This window comes from Carcharodon carcharias, chromosome 7, assembly GCF_017639515.1.
Source record: "Carcharodon carcharias isolate sCarCar2 chromosome 7, sCarCar2.pri, whole genome shotgun sequence".
In the NCBI taxonomy this organism is placed as follows: Eukaryota; Metazoa; Chordata; class Chondrichthyes; order Lamniformes; family Lamnidae; genus Carcharodon; species Carcharodon carcharias.
The window spans coordinates 20,547,465-20,569,667 of record NC_054473.1 but is presented as its reverse complement, the minus strand read 5'-3'; the positions used below and the strand labels follow the sequence as shown (position 1 = coordinate 20,569,667).

The 22,203-nt window shown below is 43.0% G+C and overlaps 1 protein-coding gene across 1 annotated transcript in view; it reads left to right on the top strand.

The window, feature by feature from the left end:
- LOC121279976 (cadherin EGF LAG seven-pass G-type receptor 3-like) overlaps nucleotides 1-22,203 on the top strand; it is a 642,224-nt gene that overhangs the window by 320,253 nt on the left and 299,768 nt on the right. The window contains exons 3-4 of the mRNA XM_041191598.1: nucleotides 9,461-9,683; nucleotides 22,004-22,119. Of these exons, the coding sequence (XP_041047532.1) occupies nucleotides 9,461-9,683; nucleotides 22,004-22,119 (339 nt within the window). The remainder of the gene's footprint in view (nucleotides 1-9,460; nucleotides 9,684-22,003; nucleotides 22,120-22,203) is intronic.

The following is a 22,203-nucleotide window of genomic DNA, read 5'->3' as shown; positions in this document are numbered from 1 at the left end:
ATTGGTGGACAGATTAGAGGGGACATGAGGAAAAGCTTTTTCACCCAGAGGGTGGTGGGTGTCTGGAATTCACGGCCGAAGTTGGTGGTTGAGGTTGAAGCATTCAACTCATTTAAAAGGTACCTAGATCTGCATCTGAAGTGTAACCTGCAAGGCTATGGACCAGGTGCTGGAACATGGGATTAAAATGAGCGGCTTGTTTCTTTTTTCTCTTTTTGGCTGGTGCAGACACGTTGGGCTAAATGGTCTCTTTCTGCATCGTAACTTCTTTGGGCAGAATTTTCCCGTTGGCGTGTGGGGACAGGCCCCGCACGTCTGCACGTAAAACGATGCGCGGTGATGTCAGGCGAGCATCTCGTCGTCACCGCGCACCATCGCGATATTTTGTTGGGCGGGCATGCAATGCTATCTACTGCGCACCCAACATTAAATAACGGGCCACTTAAGGCTCTTGACTCATCAGTCGACGCAGATGTTTCGGCGCCCGTGCAATCTTCGGGTCGGTGCACGGGCAAAACAGGCAGGCGGGTAGGACACATTTGTATAAACCTCATCCACGGGTGGGATAAGAGGGCTCAGTGGGGTCGCCAGTGTGCTCTGTCAAACATTGATTTTTCAAAGTTTTTGAAACTTGCCTGTGTGATCTGCAATACTTCAAAATCCATACCAGCTGCTTTTTCTGGACAGTCAACCTTCAGGTCAGCACTCTGCAGTGAGGAATCTCTTCCGGGCCTGCAGGTTTCAGGAAGCCTTCCCATAGCCTGGGAATGGGAGCAGAACTCTCCACTGGAGGCACCTCCTCTGAGGAGCAATGGAGGGCTAGAAGGAGGAGGAGGCCAGGAGTGCATATTCAGCCTCCAGGGGAGCCATCTTTGGGAGGACAGGCGCAGGCACAAGGGGCGCAGGGCCAAGAGGTAGACCAAGGCGGAAGGGGCCGCAGAAGACGCCATTATCCTGCTGCCAGGGTGTACAGGTGGTGAAGCAGCTACCTCAATATGTCTGAGGTGCAGTGCTGAAGGAGGCTCTGTCTCTCAAAGGAGACAGTCAACTATATCTGTCAGATAATTGGGCCTGAGATCTCTGTTAACTGTGGGTGGACACCCCATGCCAGTGGCTCTAAAGGTCACAGCTGCCCTCAACTTCTATGCCTCTGTCTCCTTCCAGGGGTCGGTGGGTGACCTTTGTGGTGTCTCCCAGTCAGTTGTCCACACTTGTGTCAAGCAGGTTACAGACGCTCTGTGTAGGACCAGGGAAGCCAGACACAGCGAGCCAGAGTCTTCGCGGCCATTGCTGGCTTCCCCCGTGTCCAGGGTGCTATAGACTGTACACATGTGGCCATCAAGGTGCCAGCAGGTGAGCCCGGTGCCTTCATCAACAGGAAGGGCTTCCACTCCATGAATGTGCAGATAGTGTGTGACCACAGGATGCTGATTCTACAAGCCTGTGCAAGGTACCCAGGCAGCTCCTAGGACACCAGCATCCTCAGACACTCCCAGGTGCCGGGGCTCTTCGGTGCTTCAACCTGGCTGGGTGGATGGTTGCTGGGTGACAAGGGCTATCCCCTCAGAAAGTGGCTCATGACGCCTCTCCGCCATCCAAGATCAGAAGCTGAGCAATGTACAATAGGAGGCACGGCTCCACAAGGGCTGCGGTGGAGAGAACCATTGGTCTTCTCAAGATGCGCTTCCGAAGCTTGGACTACTTGGGGGGCGCATTCCAGTAGCCCCCAGATCGTGTATCGGTGAAACTGGTTGCATGCTGCGCTCTCCACAATCTTGCGCTGGAAAGTGGGGGCACAGTGGACGATGAAGACGGCTGCACACGATGAGTCCAGCAGTGATTCCGAGGATGACCATGCACAGGGAAATGCTGAGGGGGTAGACACTGACCTGGGCATACTCCAGAGAGGCAGGGACACCCGGGAGGCTTTAATCCAATGAACCTTCCGCTAGAACACCACAGATGCTCATCCAGGACAAACCTGGACTGCAGGCTCCACACTTGACGCCTAAGTGCCAAATCTCCCAGGTTAGGAAAAGTAACTAAGGGCCTTGTTAATAAAGCTGAATGTCCCACAAAGCACTCCTAACATTTTTGGAAACCATACACATGCAGAAGAAAAGAGGTACCTTCAGCCATGGTCACATGTTTTAATTTAATATCACAAGCAAAGAACCTTAATGAAACAAAATGACAAGGGTGTTTCAATTCAAAGCAAATCATAAAGACCTCATAGAAACATAGAAAATAGGAGCCGGAGTAGGCCATTCGGCCGCTCAAGCCTGCTCCGCCATTCATCATGATCGTGGCTGATCATCCAACTCAATAGCCTGCTCCTGCTTTCTCCCCATATCCTTTGATCCCTTTTGCCCCAAGAGCTATACCTAGCTCCTTCTTGAAAACATAAAATGTTTTGGCCTCAACTCCTTTTTGTGGTAGTGAATTCCACAGGCTCACCACTCTCTGGGTGAAGAAATTTCTCCTCATCTCAGTCCTAAATGGTCTACCCCGTATCCTCAGACTGTGACCCCTGGTTCTGGACTCCCCCACCATCAGGAACATCCTTCCTGCATCTACCCTGTCTAGTCCTGTTAGAATTTTATAGGTTTCTATGAGATCCCCCCTCATTCTTCTGAACTCCAGCAAATATAATCTTAACCGACTCAATCTCTCCTCATATGTCAGTCCCGCCATCCCAGGAATCAGTCTGGTAAACCTTCACTGCGCTCCCTCTATAGCAAGAACATCCTTCTACAAATAAGGAGACCAAAACTGCGCACAATCTTCCAGGTGTGGTCTCACCAAGGCCCACTACAATTGCAGCAAAACATCCATGCTCCTGTACTCAAATCCTCTGGCAATGAAGGGCAACATACCATTTACCTTGATAAAAACAAAAAAACTGCGGATGCTGGAAATCCAAAACAAAAACGAAAACAGAATTACCTGGAAAAACTCAGCAGGTCTGGCAGCATCGGCGGAGAAGAAAAGAGTTGATGTTTCGAGAAGGGTCATGAGGACTCGAAACGTCAACTCTTTTCTTCTCCGCTGATGCTGCCAGACCTGCTGAGTTTTTCCAGGTTATTCTGTTTTTGTTTTTGTTATACCATTTACCTTCTTTACCGCCTGCTGTACCTGCATGCTTACCTTCAGCGATTGGTGTACAAGGACACCCAGGTCTCGTTGCACAATCCCCTCTCTTAATTTATAGCCATTCAGATAATAATCTGCCTTCCTGTTTTTGCCACCAAAGTGGATAACCTCACATTTATCCACATTATACTGCATCTGCCATGCATTTGCCCACTCGCTCAGCTTGTCCAAATCACAGTGAAGCATCTCTGCATCCTCCTCACAGCTCACCCTCTCACCCAGCTTTGTGTCATCTGCCAATTTGGAGATATTACATTTAATTCCCTCATCTAAATCATTAATATATATTGTGAATAACTGGGGTTCTAGCACAGTTCCCTGCGGTACCCCACTAGTCACTGCCTGCCAATCGGAAAAAGATCCGTTTATTCCTACTCTTTGTTTCCTGTCTGTCAACCAGTTTTCTATTCATCTCATTGCACTACCCCCAATCCCATACGCCTTAATTTTACACGCTAATCTCTTATGTGGGACTTTGTTGAAGGCCTTCTGAAAGTCCAAATAAACCACATCCACTGGCTCCCCCTCATCAACACTACTAGTTACATCCTCGAAAAATTCCAGTAGATTTGTCAAGCATGATTTCCCTTTCGTAAATCCATGCTAACTCTGTCCAATTCTGCCACTGTTTTCCAAGTGCTCAGCTATTAAATCCTTTATAATGGACTTTTATGTTTTCGGGTGCTACGTCTTAGTCCTGCCCCATCGCTGGGAGTGGCATCTGAGACAGCCTTCTGACTCTGCTGTCATGTTGGCCTCAGTGACCTTGGTGGTCATCCTCTGGCCCGTGGAGCCTGTGCTGGCCCCACCTGGGAGGGATCTGCCAGTTCCACAGCTGGCATCCCCAGTTGCTGCAGCCTCACAGGATGCTACAGTCACTGGGAGAGCGGCGGAGGAGCTGCCGCCCTCATCTCGAGTGCCCTGAGAGGTGCCCGCAGAGATGACAGGCAGCTGCTGCGCCAACGTGAGGTCGCTAAGGACCTCCTTGCTCACCATGGTTGGATGGGCACCGAGCTGGGAAACTTGGTGCCTACCCTTCAGCCTGGCCTGCCCCGATGGCCTAGCCTCCGGACTTGCATAACCTCCATTGCCCTTCTGCACAACCCTTTGCCCAGCCATTGCGAGCAGCCTTTCCAAGGCTGCTAGGCCTTCCTTTGTATAGGCCGCCGGGTCACCAGTGGACCCGGCGGGCTTAGTGCGCCTGCCGCCACCCGCCCACTCCCGCTATACATGGGAGTCATGAAGCACGCTGGGCAGGCCTTAATTGGCCCGCCCACATAAAATGGCGATTGGGTCCGCTCCCACTCCGCCCCTCCCGACCATCCAGAAACTTCTGCCCTGTGGTCCTATGGTAAAGGAAACCATATAACAGCTTTATAACAGTAACTAATGTACTTTACACCTGCATACAATATTTACAGCTCACATAGTGTAGAAGAACATATAAAATGCTATCTCACGAAGAATATATCATGGTACTCAGTCTCCAGCTTAGCACTTGTTTGTAGCTCTCTGTGTTTCATTGACTCCCAAAGACCATGAGCAGAATTTAATTCCCTGACCAGGAGGTGGAGGGTGGCTGTAGAATCGGGAGAGAAGATTACAGGTGGCGTGCTTGTCGCCTTCCTGACTCCTCCTGATTAAATCAGGGGTTGCGGCCAATTGAGGCCCTTAAGTGGCTAATTAATGGCAACCTGCTGAAAGCGCCTCCTGCCCTCCAGAACACGCTTGGCCTAAATAGCCAAGTGGTTATGGTACTGGGTTTGTAACCCCAAGCTCAAGAGTTCAAATCTCACAATGGCAAACTATGAAAACAATGTAACTTCATCTGAAACAGATGGAAATGGGTTTGTACTTGAAAGAGTTACAGGAAGTTGCTGCAGATCTGAAACTGAAATCCCTGCCCTCCAGAACAACTGCTCTCCCCCCACCGCTCATTACTAGAATCTGCTTGACTCGCCCTGGCAACCGACCAGCTTAGATGTACTCTGGGGCCTGCTCCATCTTTGCTGCTCCAGGGCCTACTGGAGTGCCAGGAGTTGCAACCCCTCCCGTTGACACCACGAGGCCTGCCATCCGATTGACCAACATCTCTTTGTAACTGAATCTTCGCCCTCAAAGGCAAGGAAGCCCTGACAGCAGGCACTTAACTGACTGATTGACATGTAATCCTGTGGGGGATTCTGAAAATGGCCACAGTGGAGTTTCCTCCTGCTTTCTGGCTCACGGAAGGGGGCCAGAGCCGCAGCTGTTTACTTCAGCCCCAAGTTATTGAGATGGTGACACTGCCAAAGGGCAGCACATACCAGTTAAATATAAGCTCTTTTCTTCCCTTGTTACAGTTTGTATATAGGAAATGAGCTCAGTAATTAATAAGTTAGTGCCATATTCATATTTGATGTGTTCCATAAATGTGTTTGGTGTGTCGCTTCATTTTTTTTCCCTCAGGTTTTTAAGCTTCCCAAAACCGATTATTTTAATACTTGGTGCTATTTTAGGAAGATCCTTCACTGCTGCAGAAAAGATAAAAAGTTAGTCACACTTAAGTATGACAGCTTAGCTCAGTTGGCAATGCTCTAATCCATAGGCAAGAAGGCTTTGGATTTTGAGGCCCGTGCTGTGGCTTCATAGAATCCTAGCATCTCTGTTTCGCTCTTATGGTTGATGTAGATGTGGAACAATTTTACATTTAGGTGGTTAAGCCAGATAATAACATCATGGGTAGCAGTGTAAATCACTCTGATGCTTCCTTTGTATTTGTGAAACAGGCATTGAAACTTTATATGTTCCATGGTCTGTCCTGGGTGACCAAGTCACATACTGGAGAGTTTTTAGTTTTCCATTTGTGCTTCAGGTGCCTGCATCTTCCACGGTTGTTTGGATGCAGTTTAGTGTTGCTCATAGCTTCATGGAAAACCAAAGTCAGTGAACTTCTGCATTGGCTCTCAGGAAGTGGTTATTTGTTACTTATAAACTTCATTCAGCTTTCCAAGCTTCATCAGGTTTGAAGTCACATTGTCGAAGGTTAATTGTGTCGGTCCAAAAGGACTAGCATAACTTCAAGCAGCATTGAGAGATGTAGCTGAGGTCCTGGTTGATGGGGAGGCGTTCATTAACCATGATTTATTGGACTGCTCAGAGGGCAGTATTCAACTGGACATCAGCTTGTCAAGTATGACTACTTCTGGTCCTCACCACCTCAGCGACAGAGTACATAAGAGCTATTGCTGATGCCCAATGTTCTGATGCTCCCTAACTTGTGCTTGCCAGTTTCTGGAACAGTTTAACCCTTGCCTTCATCTTGACAGCTACTTTCATCAAGTGGAAGGTCAGTGTGGGGTTCAACTGAACTCCAAGATAGGTCATATGGGGTCATGTTGCACAGCATTGTCAAAGAAGGTACTTAGCATTTGTAATCAAGATGGAAATGCTGCTGTTTTGCTTGAGCTTTTATTTCCAAATATATTTCACCCTGATGTTTAGGCTTCCGTTCAAGGTGAACTTGATGTAGTTGGTGGCATGTCACTCTTGTAGACATTGACAAGCATCAGCGCAAGCATTGAGTCTTGTGGCAGTCTGTTGGTGAGGAACCAGGATGAGCTGAAGTGGATGTTTAGCCACCTATTGCTGATCATCGTCTATAGCAGGTGCAGTGTTCTGAGGCAGGGGATGATCCTTGTGATGTGTGAAGAAGCAATCTCACTTGGAGTCAATCTGAGGAGAAGGAACCTCAGGGGATCAGTGTGTGAGGAGAGGAAATTTTGCTGGGTATTGATGTGTGGGAAGGAATTTTATGTGAGATGGTGTGTGGAGAACATAAATAGCAGAGCAAGAGAAAAATTGAAATCCCTGTTTTAAAGAAAAACTTTAAATATGCTGGTATGTTTACTGATGTTACAATGTCCATTTACTGACAGCATATAAATTAGAAATTAACCTTCATACACGGTGCATTCCTGTTAAGAGCAAGTTTAAATTATCTGAGATTAAAACATGTTACTTATAGGCAATTATTTTTGCTGTTAATGATTATTTCTGTATTTCATCCATGGGGATAAATTGGTTTTAAACTGTATGTTTTTAAGTGGAGAAACCAAAAATTCTAATACCATCGTTTAGATAGGTTACTGTCTGCCATTGCACCTTGACTTACTCTAGGTTTTTCTTCCAAATCTTGAGCAACAACTTGCGTATTAAGATTAATAGCTCACTAGGTTTAGGAATTCATTCCCATTTTAATTGATTTGAGTAAAGAGAGGATCCAGCCATTCGTTGAGAAAAGCCACTCAAAAATGAGCTTCCATCAGATTTGACATCATTGAAACTAGGAACTGCTGGGGTCAGTGACTAGTGATGGTTAATGTTAAGTAGTTAGCCTCAAATGTGATCCATGCATTCCACTCCTTTCCAAAAAAATCTAATAGTGTTACAATACACCATACCCTTTTTAAAATTTGGAAAAGTTCCAGAAAATTACGGGTCATTGGTTTATGGTGTTCATTTCACTCAATTCCCTTTTATACAGCGAGGACTGACGCTAAGAGTGCATAAGGATTATTGACCTTCCCAGGCAAGAAAGCTAAATTAACCGCCAATTAATGCTGGATCGTTTCTGAATTTGCTATATTGGTTACTGATAATTCAGCTCCTTCAGAATTAACTTCAATATCTCTTTCAACCTTTGGATCAGAGTTTCGCAGAGTTGTAAGGACCATGGAGCCATTTAAAAATTGGCGGGAGTACCTGATTCCAGGATTCCCATGCCCCAAATTTTTGGTGTCTCAAGATAAGGGTGCATGTGGCAAGCCCGCACCCTGCGCTCCCGACCTGGCTGGGAGCACTGCAGGGGGTAGGCATCACCGAGCCCTCCTTTGCAATTTTTGTTCAGTCAGGCCAGCTTCTCCATGACTTGTGGTTCACGGCCCCTCAGAGGAGTCGTGTGTCATAGTCTGGCTTCAGGAATCTTTTTGAAAGTTATGGCCAAAAGTCCTCAACTATGCCCATCATGCCCCCTCCATCCCAACTCATTCTCCCTCCATCCCAATCCATGCCCACCCCACCCACTCCATGGCCCCTCATATCCTTCATGCTAACTCATGGCACTTCCATGCCCATTCACCCAGTATTTTTACAGAACCAAGAAATCACAAACTAACAACGGCTTGTGTGGAACTGCTTAAAAATTATCCATTCATAATTTTCTTTAAAAATATGCTGTTGCTACAACCTTATAAAAGTATCAATCATCCAGATCTTTAAAGTATCAACAACAGAAGCTATAAGCACTTGACACCTCTTTATCTTGTGCACATAAACATTGAGCCATTGACAAAAGAGATTACAGGGAAAAATAGCTTATTATAACAGCATAAAGCTGTTAATCAGGCAAAGTTTTCTCTTCTCTCCAGCCAAAACATTTTATGGGAGCCTGGATTTTCAGAGAACCAAGGCATACCTTTTAAACAGCATGCCCTAGCTCTCAGCCACCTCTGTGCCTGCTCCCAAACTGCTTCTTGGGTCAGCGGGCACTGACTTCATACTGCAATCACCCCTGCCCCCAGAGTGAAAATTAGGACTAATGGGACACTTTCTACTGAGGAAAGTCTGCCGAGTCAGGAAAGTTCCCGACTCAAGGTATTCTGCCCGCCTCGGTGGCGAAAATACGGCTCAATACACCAGAGAATGTCATCAATAGCTATTGCATTGACTAAGTACTTGAAGGGGAAAAAAGTAGGACTCATAGTATAGCTCTATCAAAGAGTTGACGTAAGTATGATGGGCAAATGACAGTATCATGCTGCAATGTTCAATGATGCTTTTATTAAAGTTTAAAGAAATAACAAGAAATTAACCCCAATAGATGTTAATTTAATCATGTTGCCATGTAACATTGATGCTTAGAGAAGATCTTGATGGTAAAACTGCCTCTTTAAAGACCTGTTAGATCTCCCTTTGCGGGATGAAACAGCCATCAGAATTTTCTATGGATGCACCCACCTTTTCGATGTCGGTGTGGTTCTCAGGCCGATTTGGAGTTTATTAGTCTCAGCAGTGTTTCTTTCCATGTCACTGAGAATTTTGCAATACGTTCCATTTTTGTAGCAATCTGCTTCACACAGCTGGCATATCATTCTCAAACTGCTGCATTTCCACCTTTAATTGGTGCTCTTTCTTGTTTTTAGCAAGAAACACTGATCAATGTTCCAACTTCCACCCCATTTAAGAGCAGGAAGCTGGCTTTGTTTTAGTGGAAGAAATGATGCGTATGATATGTTTTCATTGACATTTGCACTTCAACCCTGGTCAGGTGATCACTGCGAAGTGGACAGTCAGTCTGGGCACTGCTCTCCTGGTGTGTGTAGAAATGGTGGAACCTGCACGAACCTCCCAGCGGGCGGATTCAAGTGTAATTGTCCCTCAGGAGGATATGAGAAGCCCTACTGTGAAGTGACCGCCCGATCCTTCCCACCAAAGTCGTTTGTGATGTTTCATGGCCTGAGACAAAGATTTCACATGACGCTATCCCTGTCGTGAGTATTATACGCTTCTTCCTGCTTTTCTGTTGAGAGATTGCATTTCATTTCTGCAAAAGCTAGTGATCTAAAATGCATGAGGTGGTTTGGGGAACATTCCATTTATTAACTATTCCAGTGTAATTCGAGTGCCTTAGAAGACATAGGTGGCTATCAAGACATTCCATGGGGCCAATTCACATGGAAGTGAAGATGGAGTCTGTCAAAAGGGAATAATTTGGAAGCTGCAGTAATGTGCCACTCATGGATCATGTGTATTGTAGCACCCTGGCAGGGATTTGCTATACAGTTAACAGTCATGTTCAAAATAGCCATTTCTGTAGTTTTAGTTGAAGTGCTTGATCATATGGGGGTCACAAGTTTATTATTAGGACGATTGAGGTGCCTCTACATTTGCTAAATCAGATGCATAGATAGAGAAAAAGAGAAAACTCAAAGTTGCACCATTATAAATACTCATCATCTGCCAGAGCCTCTGACACCATGAGTCATTCGTGAATACAAATATTGTAGTGGTCGTTCTGTTGTCAGTGGAAGATGGGGTTGTTATTTACTTTGGTCTGATGGCAGGAATAGATGGGGAATTGGGCTTTAGTTAAAAGGACTGTTAGGAGTGGACACAGTTTGCTGATAGAAATAACTGAAGGAGCTGGGATTGCTGATTGGTGCAGAGGTTAGAGTTTACTGACTGAAGCAGGGGCAGTGAGATTTGCTGGTTGGAGTGGGATGGAGCTGCAAATGTAGTGGATGGGGGGATTGGGGAACTATGGAGCTTGAAATGGAATTGGTATAGGCAAATTTATAAAGCCTCATAGAGGAAGAAAAAAACCCTGAGTATATGTGCATGGATCTTGTGCTTTGCAGTTCTGGAGAAAGTGTACTTAACTGAATTCAGCAGTAAAAAGGTCTCTCAAGAGACGGGGGGAAAATCCTACATGCCTATTCTGTCTGATCAGTAAAATTATGCTGCAATAGATGGAATGCTAATCTTAAAGCGCGATAGCCTTTAATTTACAGTTGTTTGTTATAGAATTATTAATATTCTATTGGAAACTGCAGAACAAAAATTGAAAGTTAAATGAAAAGTATAAATTTCACCATATATATATTAATGATTTGGACGAATGAACAGAGAGTTGTATATCCAAGTTTACAGATAACATCTATTAGGGCATAATTGTTAATATGGATAAGCTGGGAAAATTGCATCACTGCTTTGCTGCCCTACAGGCAAGCCAAACTCATTTCACACGCACAAAGTGCTTTTTTTTTCGGCATCTGGTTCTTCAGTTCACCCAGAAATGGGGTTGAGAATTGAGCACCAGTTAGGTTTAATGGTGTTTAGGAATAGTGATTCATTAAGTTTCTATTTAAATGAAATGAATTAAAGCATACCGTTTGTTTTTATGTCTGCTATTTTGTTATGGAAAGGTTGGGGGGCGGGGAGTGGGTCTTATTAGGTGCCATTCAAATATTTTATCAGTATTTAGCACAAAGAAATAAAATGGGAAAGGGTTTACAGAATCAAGTAAATCAAAGGTCACATTTGAATTCTGTCAGAAATGCTAAGTTAACTGATCTACAGAGAAGAAAGAAACAGACTGCCTTTGATTATTTATAAATTATAACCTTGTTCTGTTTCCATCACTTTGTTGTAATCCAACCTAATGTTTAAGTGTTTCAAGTTTCATGGGTAGGGAAAATTGCATTTTTCTTCTTTTGGCTGGTGTGATAAGTTGGAGAGCATGATACCAGGTATAAGTCTTGTTCTTGCAATGTCTATCGAATATGACATTTTGTCCCAAAGGATCCAAAATGCCATTACTGCTATGTAGAAGCTAGCTGCTACTGGAATAAAACAAATGAGATCTTTTACAAATTGACCCACAGCAGCAACATATTTTATTGTGTTAATATGCGGTGCAAAAAAGAGCGATCGGATGTGAGATTTATGCCTGTAGTTTCCTAATACCCTGAATTCCTAATAGTTGTCCAACCAGTCTCCCGGGAAGGAAGCTGAGATGATTATTAATGGGAGGAAAAGCAAAGTATTACCTAGTAGTGCCACTGTCGCACCATGTTGCAAGAGTGACATTGTGTAAGATGGTCGGGAACGAGTAAACAACAACATATTTGTTTAGAAATGGCATGGGAGACTGAGGGGGTGGATGCCTAAAAATAAATTACAAGAACAATTACAAGAAGATTGAGTGATGCAATAGGTAGAAGCTGGATTTTTATCGCTGGGACCTGGGCTTGACTTGCTGGCAGGCTGCTGTTCTGTGAAATGCATTTGGACAGTTTCAGCCTGTTTTCTGATTGTCATGGATTCCAAAATGGAGAACTGTTTCTAACTTGGCACAAATTGGTAATTTCACTCTGTGACACCATTAGGTGACTGATATGTGAAATGGAAAATAAGTGATGTTGCTCAAGGATCCAGACCGGGCGTCAGCTTTTCACCATATAGATCAATGATTTGGACAAAGGAATAGAAGAATATCCAAGTTTGCTAATAACACTGAGTTAGGAGGCAGTTTGCACAGATGATAGGAAGAAGTTATGAGACATATAGATTAAGTGAATGGAGGGAAACTGTGGCAAAGTTAAATGTGGGGATGTGTGAGCTCATCCACTTTGGATCCAAGAAAGTCAAATCAGAATATTTTCTTAACTGTATGAAACTAGAAACTATGGAGTAGCAAAGGGAGTTGGGTATCCAGTTACACAAATTGCAGTACAAAAAGTGATCAAAGAAGGCTAATGTAATGTTGGTCTTTATCGCACTGAGCTGGCATAAAGGGGAGGGAGTTGTTTTTTAGTTATATAAAGCCTTGGGTCAGATCCCATCTAGAATTGTGTATTCTGTTCTGTCCTCTTCCTCAGGAAGGCTACATTGACCTTGGAAGTGGGTACAGTACAGTTTCACCAGGATGATGCCATGGTAAAAAATGGAAAGGGTTCAATTTTGAGGACAGATTCCAAAAATTTGGTTCCTATTCCTGTGAGTTAAGGCTGAGGTATTTAAAATAAAAGAATGATTCAATAGGATAGATACAGAGATAAAACAGTTCTGCTGAAGGGTCATGAGGACTCGAAACGTCAACTCTTTTCTTCTCTGCTGATGCTGCCAGACCCTGCTGAGTTTTTCCAGGTAATTCTGTTTTTGTTTTAGATACAGAGAAACTGTTTCCTCTGGTGAAGGAATCTAGAATGTGCGGGCCCATCATAATATTCAAGCTAGGCCATTCTTTCAACCAAAGGATGGTGAAAGTATGGAACTTTCCTCCCCTAAAATGTTGTGGTTGCTGGGTCAATTGAAATTTTCAAGACCGAGATTGACAGATTTTTGTTAGATGAGGATAAGATTAATTGAGATCCAAAACCTTGCCTGCTGCCTTGTGCCTTACATTATCACCTTGTTCTCACCAATGCCTCCGTTGCATTCAATTCAAAATCCTGATGTTCATTCACAATGCCTCCATGTCCTTACCCCATCTTACCTTCTACAACTCATGTCATTTAAAGCTGGACTCATGTTTCACAAGTTTTCTGGTGCTTTGCTCTCCTCTCTGCAACTCTGTAAATCCACCCACCTTGTTACATCTCTCTGACTTCAAAAGTCTCCTCAAAAGCTATTTCATGAACATACCTTCAGCTGTATCTCACAAGTCCTTTACTGCTCAATAGCTGTTTCTTCACTGAAGTGCCTTGAGGGACACTTATTATGTGAAAGGCATTATACCCATACAAGTGGTTATCTTTAGTCAAATCGCTCTTTCCATTTAATCATTAAATATTGGTAATTTTTCTGCTCTTTTGCTGAAACATTATTTCTGATCCACTATTCCCAACAGGTCCCACTGAGGTTCTGAACTACTTCTAACCTATTGGCGCTGGTCTTTATTGCATTCATTGAGTGACAGCTAAACCTATGTTTTACTGGCAGTGAGAAGTTGTTTCAATGAGTTTTTTTTTTAATAGGTAACATATTTTACCTGCTTTGCCAGTCAGCATATTCATGTTCTTCTTGAATTTCCCCCATGTTATCACAGTTGACCCATATTAAATGAATTAGTCAACAATCTACTGGGCTTCCTCAAGCAGAGATAGTGAATGGCATTGCCAACTGCTTTCACATTTGATGTAATAGTTTACCTTTTCAACTGCTCTCTGGCATTTGGCAGTTCAATTGATATTATCCATGGCATTTTTAAAAGATTTGTGATAGGTAGTGTTACAGTTGCTCCAGACAGCTGTAACATGGACTGAATATCTCACAGTTTTGACACTTATGGCTGGTAACAGCTGATATGTAAATGGACAGGTTCGAGATTTCCAACACAATCTAGGTTTAGCAAGTGATGGGATAAACCCTTGATATGCAACTAATGTTTTATGCCAGCATTGAGAGAGACATCTCCATGCATTGAATTGTTTCCTGCGACACTTCATTGCAGATAATGTTAGCTGAACAATTCCTGCTGTGTTAGGTACCCTTGAGCAAACACCTTCAATGCTGAAGTAAAATGCAAAAAGCTGTTGTAAAATGAATTCTCGAATGATTCTCAAATGCAAATGTGATGCTATCTGGTTGAATTGCATTGTCCAGGCATCTTTCTGCTTGTTTAACATGTTTTAGATCTTGAATGGCTGTTTCTTTTTTGGTTAAGTGAGTTATAGTGATTTATATATTGCCAATGTTTACTACGTGCTCATTGAAATAGAGTAATTGAGGGGGGGGAATAAAAGAAATCTAGATATTAATGAATCCTGTGTCATTCCAGTTTGATAATGTGTTAGAAAGGTACTGTACAAATTGCATCAATGGAATTCACGCTTTTTTTTGTCCACTACAGTTTAGCATATTATAAAAACCCTCATGAAGGCGCACCCTACATATATCAGATATATGATCAGTGCATTTGCCTTAAATAAATCCTAATATAAACCTTGGAAATGTTTAGTAGAGCAGTATCTCCTCAAGGGATATGGCAAGCCATCAGGAAATATGTATTACTATTTTGTAAGTGGGCAACACAAGGTGAACAGCATTGCCTTAACTGTTCCTTGCTAATTAAAAGTAAAGACTTTCCCCTCCCTTATAAAAGGGACAAATTCTGACAAAAAGTCATCTACCTGACATGGTAGCACTGTTTTTCTCTCTCTACAGATGGTGCGTGACCTGCTGGGTTTTACCCACATTTTCTGTTTTTATTTTCCACCCTCTCTTTGGGGCAGGAGGTGGGCAGTCATGAATAATCTTTGGTACAACAAACACAGCATAGGGTGGAGTTCTCCTTGGAGCAAAGAAGGTTGAGGGGACTTCTGAAAGAGGTGTACAAGATTGTGATAGGTTTAGATAAGGTAGACAAAGAGAAGCTGTTCCCATTAGCTGATGGTGCAAAGACTCAGGGACACAGACTTGAGGTTTTGGGTAAGATATATGGGGTGGTAGTGGAGGGGTGCAGTGGCGAGGGGGTTTGAAGAACAACTTTTTTATGCAGCAAATGGTAATGACCTGGAACTTGATGCCTACAAGGGTGTTGGAAGTGGAATTGATCAGTGATTTCAGAAGGAAATTGGATTGGTACTTGAGGGAAATTGTGGTGTTACAGGGATCTCTCAATGAATCACTTGATATACCAAAGGTGCATTACTATTTTGCCTGGTATGTGTATGTGTTTGCAAAATATCAAATTTCCTAAAATAAATAAACAAATTTTGAATTTTAGTAGCCTTTCCAAATGTGGGAGAGGGGGCACTGCAGTTTCTTTCTCCCCCTCTGTACTGATGGAAAAAGAACCAATCAATGATTTCAAAAGAAAATTGAAAAGGCACTTGAAGGAAATAAACTTGTATGGCTGTGGGAGTAGAGCAAAGGAATTTACTGCACAGAGAGCTGGCATGGCCTCGAGGGGCTGAATAGCTTCCTTCTGTCTGGCCCTAAATCATTTTACTGGAAGTGTGGTTTGCTACAGGTATAGCTTCCAGCAATCTATTTCAACCTATGAAATGAAACACTAACATAAAAGAAAAATACTGCACTTGGCGGAAATCTGAAATGAAAACAAAATGCTCAGAAGAATTGATGAAGGGTCATTGACCTGAAACGTTAACTCTGTTTCTCTCCACAGATGTTGCCTGACCTCTTGAGTATTTCCAATATTTTCTGTTTTAATTTTATGTGAAAGAAACATTCTTCAAACCCTGTATTTAGATTTATGATGATAGAAGAGAGCCTGTGTCTCTACAAAATTAAAACTGTAAATGAAAGCAGGAAAAATGCATCCAACACAATTACAGATTATCCCCTGGTAAAACAATGGATATGTCAGTAGCTTATAAATGTTCAAAGACCAGTGTAAACCATTTATGTGTAAAATTAAAATGCCAGGTTTTACTCTTTAAAAAAAAAAGCAATCTGTAAAACATCTCTTGTAATTAGGTAACCATAATGAGGTTAGCTTCATACAATACATTTTCTTTTTGTAAGAAAATAAATACTTTTAAAAATATTTTCTGCTTGTTTCAGATCTCTACATATGTTGTCAACTTGAATGACAGCTCAAGTAGCGTAGATATAGGGAGGCATTGTGATATTGTTCACTTTGCCATGTTTTGGTTGGAAAAGTGCGCATTCTAATTGTTACAATTACAGCAAAATCTTACTTGATACAATCTGGCAGGTGAAAGAAAAGGACTGCTGGTAAGCAGATTTCTACTTGCAAAGCGAACCGTCATGAGGGAAGACTGTATTCTTGAAGCACTTGCATCAGTCATATGTTGTGTGTTTTTGCTACACTGAGTGTGAACAAGAAGGAGGAGGATGCTATTCTACAACATCTGGCTCCCATTGTCTCCCCACAGGATGAGAGGTTGGGAGCTGGAGAAGGTCCTAGACTGCTGTGGGTCTCCCTCACTTGTATTCTGTTTAGGTTGGTATCACTGCTCGGAAGCAGCTCACCTCAAAACCCTTAGGTTGCAGTTGCTTGAATGGCCAGCGAGATCAGGAAAAGGGGGCAAAGTACCAATTTTAAAAAGCAATTGTGAAAAGTGACCAGTTGAAATAAGTCTTCAGTCTGGCTTCCTGCGAAGATTGGCCAAATTTTTGTCTGGATATTTTTGTTATGTTTTACTCTGCAAATTTAGATAATTTTATATTTGGAAAATAGTTCTGTTCCATGGCGATTAATTGCTCGAATGTGGTGACAGTGACCCAGCTTTTGCAGCGTGATGCTGTGGATTTTTTTTAAAAAAGCGTGTTGAAACGATCTGGTAGTTGGAGCAATATAGTATGAAACACCATTAGTCCATGTACAAATCTTGACACATTCAAGCCAAGAACTGGGAAGATTACTGGCTCTTAATGAAGGGGCAAAATTAACCATTATTCATCAGCAGGACTCTCCTTTCTGAGTAACAGTTGTTAAACAATTAGTTGTGCCATGTATAAATTGACTTTTCAGCAGTAGTCCCAAAGCCTTTCTACCATCTACAAGGCATACAGTAGGAGTGTGATGGAATACTTTCCACGTGACTAGAAGGATGCAGCTCATCAAAGTGAAGAAGCTCGACACCATTCAGGACAAAGCAGCTCATTTGAACTGCACTTTATTCAATAGCCTAAATGTCTACTGCTGGTGTGCCACAGTAACAGTACGTACTATATGAAGGATGCGCTGCAGCAAATTACTAAGGCTTTTTTGGCAGCACCTCCCAAACTTGCCACCTCCTCCATCAAGCACAAGGACAGCAGATGGATGGAAACACCATTACCTCCACGGTCTCCTTCTTCAAAAGCCATCCTGACTCGAACATATATAGTCAATTCCTTTATTATCGCTGGGTTAAAACCTTGAAACTTCTGACCTTACAGCATTGTCCGTGCACCTTCATCACAGAGACTGGAGCAGTTCACAATGAAAGTCCACTACTTCCTTCTGAAGGACATTTAGGAGTGGGCAATAATTGCTAGCCTTATCAGCGATATCCACATCCCAAAAGTGAATCATTTAAAAGAAAATGTGCAGTTCTCAAACTATGTTACCTGTTTGCAACCTGGTGTCGTAACTGAAGATGATACTTTTGCAACCTTGAGAAAAAAATATGAAAGGTAAAAAGTGAAGGTTGAGCATATTAACAGAATGTGTGACTTTACTGAAGCAGAACTTTGTGATGTTGTGCATAAAGTGCCTCAACATAGACTTACAACTCTCACCAAATCATAGAATTGTTACGGTGCAGAAGGAGGCCATTTGGCCCATTGTGTCAGCATTGGCTCTCCAAATGAGCAGTTTGCTGGGTGCCATTCCCTCACCTTCTCCCCACAATCCTGCACATTCTTCCTTTTCAGATAATAGTCTAATTTCCTTTTGAATGCTTCAATTGAACCTGCCTCCACCATTCTCTCAGGCAGTGCATTCCAAACCCTAACCACTTGCTGTGTAAAAACATTTCTCCCCATATCATTTCTGCTTCTTTTGCTAATTACTTTAAATCCTTGCACTCTCATTATCGATCCTTTCATGAGTGGGAACAGTTTCTCCCTATCTACTCTGTCCAGACCCCTCAATTTTGAATATCTCTATCAAATCTCCTCTCAGCCTGCTTTTCTCGAAGGAAAACAGTCCGAACTTCTGCAGAATATCTTCATAACTGAAGTTCCTCATCCTTGGAATCATTCTCATGAATCTCTTCTGCACCCTGTCTAATGCCTCCATATCCTTTCCAAAGTGTGATGCCCAGAACTGGATGCAATACTCCAGCTGAGGCTGAACTAGTGACTTATACAAATTCAACATAACTTCCCTGTTTCCTGGGCTTAATTGCCTCATCTTCACCATGGACATCAAATCCCTCTACTCTGCTATCCCCCAACAGAATGGCCTGAGGGCTCTCTGCTTCTTCCTTGAACAGAGGCCTGAACAATCGCCATCCACCACCACTCTGTCTGGCTGAACTTGTTCTCTCACTGAACAATTTCTCGTCTAACTTGTCTCACCCTCTCCAGATAAAAGGTGTGGCTGTGGGTTCCTGCATGGGCCCCAGTTATGCCTGTCTTTTTGTGGAACATTCCTTGTTCTAGTCTTACTCAGGCCCCATCCCAGAACTGTTCTTTCAGTACATCGATGCCTCTATTGGTGCCACTTCATGTTCTTGTCTGGACCTGAAAAAACTTATCAATTTTGCTTCCAATTTCCACCCCTCTCTCACTTTCACATGGTCCATCGCTGACACTTCCCTTCCCTTCCTTGACCTCTCTGTCTCCATTTCTGGTGATAGACTGTCCACCAACATTCAGTAAAGCCCAGTAACTCCCACAGCTACTTTGACACAGCTCCTCACATCCTGCTTCCTGTAAGGATTCATCCCATTCTCTCAGTTCCCCTGCCTCCATCGCATCTGTTCCAGTGATGCCACCTTCCAAAATGGCACTTCTGACATACCTTTCTTTTTCCTTAACCGAGATTTCCCACCCACTGTGGTTGACAGGGCCCTCAAACGTGTCCAACCCACCTCCCGCACCTCTACCCTCGCCAGTTCCCCTCCCTCCCAGAACCATGATAGGGTCCTCCTTGACCTTACTTGTCAACGTTCTGCGTTTTCAAGCCTCCGCGTTCAAAGGATCATCCTCCGCCATTTCCGTCTATTCCAGCATGATGCCACCACCAAACACACCTTCCCCTCACCCCTCTGTCAGCATTCTGTAGGGACTGTTCCCTCTGTGACACCCTGGTGTACTCCTCCATCACCCCTAACACCGCATCCCCTTCCCACGGCACCTTTCCATGCAATTGCAGAGGGTGCAACACCTGCCCCTTTACCTCCTCCCTTCTCACCGTCCAAGGCCTCAGCCGCGCCTTCCAGATGAAGCAGTGCCTCACTTGCACCCCCTTCAATTTGGTCTATTGTATTCGCCGCTCCTAATGCGGTTTCCTCTACACTGGGGAGACTAAACGCAGACTGGGTGACTGCTTTGCGGAACACCTTCGCTCAGTCCCCAAGCATGACCCAGATCTTCCTGTTGCTTGCCATGTCAACACAGCATCTTGATCTCATGCCCACATGTCTGTCCTTGGTCTGCTGCAATGTTGCAGTGAAGCCCAACACAAACTGGAGGAACAACACCTCATCTTCTGATTAGGCACTTTACAGCTTTCAGGACCTGAACTCTCCCCTCCATCTTGACCCCTTTTAATCCTATATATAATATATATATATATTATATATAATTTTTTTTTTGTTCATTTTTAAAATCCTTTTTCCCCAACACCCCACAGGGCCATCTGTCACTTGTTTCTATGTTGTGCTTTCACAGAGCACTGACCCTTGTTCTGCTATTAACACCTTCTGCTATTTTACCTTTATGCCACTATCAGCACCTTTTTTACTTCTTCACCACTACCACTAACACTCCCTTTGTTTTGTGTCCATGATATCTTTGTCAATCTCTCCTTAGCTGTCACCTATCCCTGACCGCCTATCTTGCTCCACCTGCTCCACCCCCTTCTTTAGCTCTGAAGAAGATGAAGGTCAATGAGGGCAATGCTATTGGTGCAGTGTACATGGACTTCCGAAAGGCATTTGATACACAACAGATTTGTGAGCAACGTTATAGCTCATGGAATAAAAGGGACAGTTGGACCATGGATATGAAACTGGCTGAACGACAGGAGACAGAAGTAGTGGTTAATGGATGTTTTTCCTGTTGGAAGAAGGTTTGTAATGGAGTTCCCCAGGGGTCAGTGTTGGGGCCCTTGCTTTTCCTGATATATATTAATGACCTACACCCTGGTTTACAGGGCACAATTTCAAAGTTTGTGGATGATACAAAACTTGGAAGTATTATGAACTGTGAGGAGGATAGTGTAGAACTTCAAAGAGATATAGACAAGTTGGTGGAATGGGCGGACAGGTGGGAGATGAAGTTCAATGCAGAGAAGTGTGAGGTGATTCATTTTGGTAGGAAGAACATGGAGAGACAATATAAAATTAAGAGTACAACTCAAAAGGGGGTGGAGGAGCAGGGTAATCTGGGTGTATATGTGCATAAATCATTAAAGGTGGCAGGATAGTTTGAGAGAGCAGTGAGTAGAGCATACAGTATCCTGGGCTTTATTAATAGGGGCATAGAGCACAAAAGCAAGGAAGTTAAAAACAAAATATTGCAGATGCTGGAAATCTGAAATAAGAACAGAAAATGCTATAAAATCTCAGCAGGTCTGGCAGTATCTGTCTTTATCAATACCAATAAAACTTAATACTATTAATAGAACTTAGCAATATTGATAAACCCTACTAATACTTAGTACATTTTAATAGTGGAAATGAACCTTACTTATAAAGCTTATTAAATCTTACAATTAGAATAACTTACCTGAGTTTTGAAAGATAAATGAGAAAAACACTCACCAACTAATAACTTACCTCTTTCCCTGTGATGTCAGACTTCAACTTTTCTCAGAACTCGGTCAGTCATCAGGTTGGCAAGATCTCTGTGACCTTTTTAAACTGAAATCTCCACTGCTCTCCGAGCTTTTTTTAAACTCCATGAAGAAAATATCACATAAATCTCTCCTGGTGAGAACTTGTACATAATCCTCTGAGGAGAATGTTTGTTATTTTTATCAGATGGATCTGTCTCCATCCAAGGTTGGAACAAAAGCTTTAACACAACAGATAGAGAATCTTTTGTACCCTTGTCAAAAAATGTGATTGATAATTGACCTTCTGTACTTATAGCTGGGGAAGAAGTATTTTAAATTGGGGAAATTCCGTAACCAGAAAGTGGAGTTTCTGTATTTGTATATAAACTGTACACCAACATGAACCTCCCAGCCAGAGATGGGAGTTGCCAAATGTATTTGAACTTAATGTCCAAAGAGGAGACTAGTGATTCTTATGTCTGGAAGGATTACCTGTACCTGTGTGGATTGCAGGATACACTAGACTGGGCTTCACACTAAATGAATCCCATGATTATGGGCTATGAATTAAGCTTTATTCATGCAGTCTTAGTCAGTTTGTCTATTTTAGTCACTCATTATCGTTTATGCTCGGCTGAAAGATTTTGAATCCACTTTGCTTTATAGGTCAGTGATAAACTGCCTGGATGTGAAGCCTCTGGACCTGTCAGAATGAGACCATTAGTTCAATGTTGTGATTGTCTGTCAGTAAGTATTACAGTTCAGGGAGAGCTTTTGGCAGAATTTTAGTGATGGACCAGTCACATGCTCCCTGCCCAAGATGCTGCGAAAGAGTGCTCCAGACATAGAAATCCATTTCCTTACTAAGTCTAATGTCTGTGCTTTCAGGTTCGCTACACAAGAAAATAATGGTCTCCTGTTCTACAATGGGCGATTTAATGAAAAACATGATTTTATTGCAGTGGAAATCATTGATGGACAGGTCCAGTTAAAGTACTCAACAGGTTTGTACAAAACATATTTATGCATTAAATATTCAATTCAATTACATCAGCACTTGATCTGGAAATAGATTCCCATTTATTTAT